This window comes from Cebus imitator, unplaced genomic scaffold, assembly GCF_001604975.1.
Source record: "Cebus imitator isolate Cc_AM_T3 unplaced genomic scaffold, Cebus_imitator-1.0 Scaffold678, whole genome shotgun sequence".
Lineage (NCBI taxonomy): Eukaryota > Metazoa > Chordata > Mammalia > Primates > Cebidae > Cebus > Cebus imitator.
In genome coordinates this window covers 686,843-689,608 of record NW_016107993.1, presented here as the reverse complement: position 1 = coordinate 689,608, position 2,766 = coordinate 686,843, and the positions used below count along the sequence as shown (strand labels likewise).

The window sequence follows — 2,766 nt, the reverse complement described above, 5'->3', positions numbered from 1 at the left end:
GAGGGAAAAGGGAAGGAAAAATCCAGCGCAGCAGCAACATGAAAGCTGGCCATCTCCATCTTTCACTTTCCTTCCCCACACTGGATACATGCTGTGGAGGCACAGTTCTCATCTGTGATAATTATGGAGTGGAACTTTTGATTTCTGAGACTCCACTGACAATCCATAGCCTTGTGGGAGCTGATTGTCTACCCTGCCTTTACAGCGGCCCAGAACCTCCTTCAAATCTGCAAAATCCTCAGAAACACTTCTAGAAATCTAGTGAGGCTTTGTAGTAAGGATGTGAGGGAGCAGAGAGGAAAGTTATAAATGAATAAAATCTCCAAAGGAGGTGGGAACCACTGCTGTAGCAAATTCTAAGAGGCATACTATGTTACCTGGACATGCTTGTTTCTGAATTCTGCTTGCTAATTTCTAGAAAGGACATACGCGTTTCTTGTGAACACAAGGCACCCCAAGATAAGAAGACAGATAGAGCAAGGGATGGACATGGTCATCTCCTCAGTGATTGGAGAAAGTTACCGGCTTCAGGTAAGCCTAGCCTGTCTGAATCCAGGGCTGGCAACCACATGGAAGGAGCTTGTGCATTTCATGCAAGAACTGAGGCCCTATGGCCCTGGGTTAGGCCAAGAGAATGGCCGTTAGAAAACAAAGTGCATCCAGACACTTTGTTCTCTAAGGTATCATTATTGCTACCAGTAAAATGAGTTTAGTTCTTAGCAACCTATTAGAAATGGGGTAACGGGCTGGGCATGGTGGCTCATGCCTGTAATCCCAGCACTTTGGGAGGCCAAGGAGGGTGGATCATGAGGTCAGGAGTTCAAGATCCAAGATGGTGAAACCCCATCTCTACTAAAAATACAAAAATTAGTTGGGCATGGTGGTGTGCACCTGTAATCCCAGCTGCTCGGGAGGCTGAAGCAGAGAATTGCTTGAACCTGGGAGGCAGAGGTTGCAGTGAGCCAAGATTTGGCCACTGCACTCCAGCCTGGGCAACAGAACGGGACTTAGTCTGAAAAAAGAAGAAAAGAAAGAAAGAAATGGGGTAAGCATAAATGTAGTTTTGGCCAACCAGTTCCGAATATGTAGATGGAATATGATGCAAATGCAAAGTTTTGTTAGAAAAAATAAAGACAGTAGTTTAAAAATATCTGTGAGTGTGAAAGGGAAATAAGAGGTGTGATGTTTCAGGTATTTGGGCAGTTGTTAGTTCTAGAATGTCAACAGGAGAGTTATGTGCCGTAAGTCAATGCAATGTTCCTCTCTCTTTCAGTTTGATTTTCAAGAGGCAGTGAAGAATTTCTTCCCTCCAGGAAATGAAGTGATCAATGGGGGAAATTTAAGCTTTGCATATGAATTCAAAGCTGACGCATTATTTGACTTCTTCTATTGGTTTGGGCTCAGTAATTCCATTGTAAAAGTAAATGGAAAAGTTCTGAATTTGTCAAGTACAAGTCCAGAAAAGAAGGAGACAATTAAGTTATTTCTGGAAAAAATGAGTGAGCCTTTAATCCGAAGGAGCAGTTTCTCTGACCGAAAATTCAGTGTAACTTCCAGAGGTATGTTAAAAATTCCCAAGGACAGGTGGAAGGTAGTTAAATAAAAGGGTAGAATAAAATAATGGAACAGAGCCAATTGATCAAAAAGGCAAGACCTATTAATAAGAGAGAAATATATCACAAAATTCAGCAAGTAAGAAGTGGGACATGTTTGTTACCAAAAACAAATGTAGTGACTTTTCCTTTTGGGTCCCTTTAAGTTTTCTGACATCAGGATTATATTGTGTAGTATATCCCAAAATAACTTTAAAGATTATTATTAATTTAAATGAATATTAATGATCATTTAAGTATTATTGGCAATCATTTCATTCAAATATTAGGAAAGAATGCTGCCTTCCAAATGTTCACATTCTGTACAATAGAATGTGAAAAAAAATGATCAGGTGGGAGGAGTCTATATGGTCAAGATGGCAATCTTTAACAGTATTTGGAAGGCTTCTCCCAATTTGGACAGAGCACAAAAGAATAACTCTTGAGAAGTTTTCATTTAACACACTCTTGATGACATATGGCAAGTTCTTGGTATTGACACCCATGTGGCTGCAGGTAGCATGAATCGCGGCTTGTCTGGATGTGTCTTCTGCAGAGCCCATTCTCTGTCTTTTGCTAGTCTGGACTGGAACTTCCTTGAGTCAGGACTCGTGCTACTGATTGCAGAAAACCAGCAGTCTCTATGAAGTTGCGGTGTTCTCAGAGTTCAGATGTAAAATACAGAGTCTTCATTAATTGTATTTACTGCCCATGGGTTTTGTTTTGTTTTGCTTTTTTGTTTTGTTTTCTGAGATGGAGTCTTGCTCTGTCACCCAGGCTAGAGTGCAGTGACACCATCTCGGCTCATTGCAACTTCCTCCTCCTTGGTAGAAGCAATTCTTGTGTCTCAGCTTCCCAAGTAGCTGGGACTACAGATGTGTGCCATCACACCCAGCTAATTTTGTATTTTTATCTCATATATATATATATATATATATATATATATATATTTTATTGTAGTTTAGGTTCTGGGGTACAGGTGCAGATCATGCAGGATTGTTGCATAGGTACACACATGGCAATGTCGTTTGCTGCCTCCATCCCCCCGTCACCCACATCTGGCATTTCTCCACATGTTATCCCTCCCTGACCTCCCCACCCCCCCCCAATGTCCCTCCCTTGGCACCCCCAACACACTCCAGCGTGTGATGCTCCCCTCCCTGTGTCCATGTGT

At 41.8% G+C, this 2,766-nt stretch overlaps 1 protein-coding gene across 1 annotated transcript in view; it reads left to right on the top strand.

Annotated features, from left to right (window-relative positions):
* MEDAG (mesenteric estrogen dependent adipogenesis) overlaps nucleotides 1-2,766 on the top strand; it is a 26,056-nt gene that overhangs the window by 14,826 nt on the left and 8,464 nt on the right. Inside the window, exons 3-4 of the mRNA XM_017518400.1 lie at nucleotides 419-531; nucleotides 1,274-1,559. Of these exons, the coding sequence (XP_017373889.1) occupies nucleotides 419-531; nucleotides 1,274-1,559 (399 nt within the window). The remainder of the gene's footprint in view (nucleotides 1-418; nucleotides 532-1,273; nucleotides 1,560-2,766) is intronic.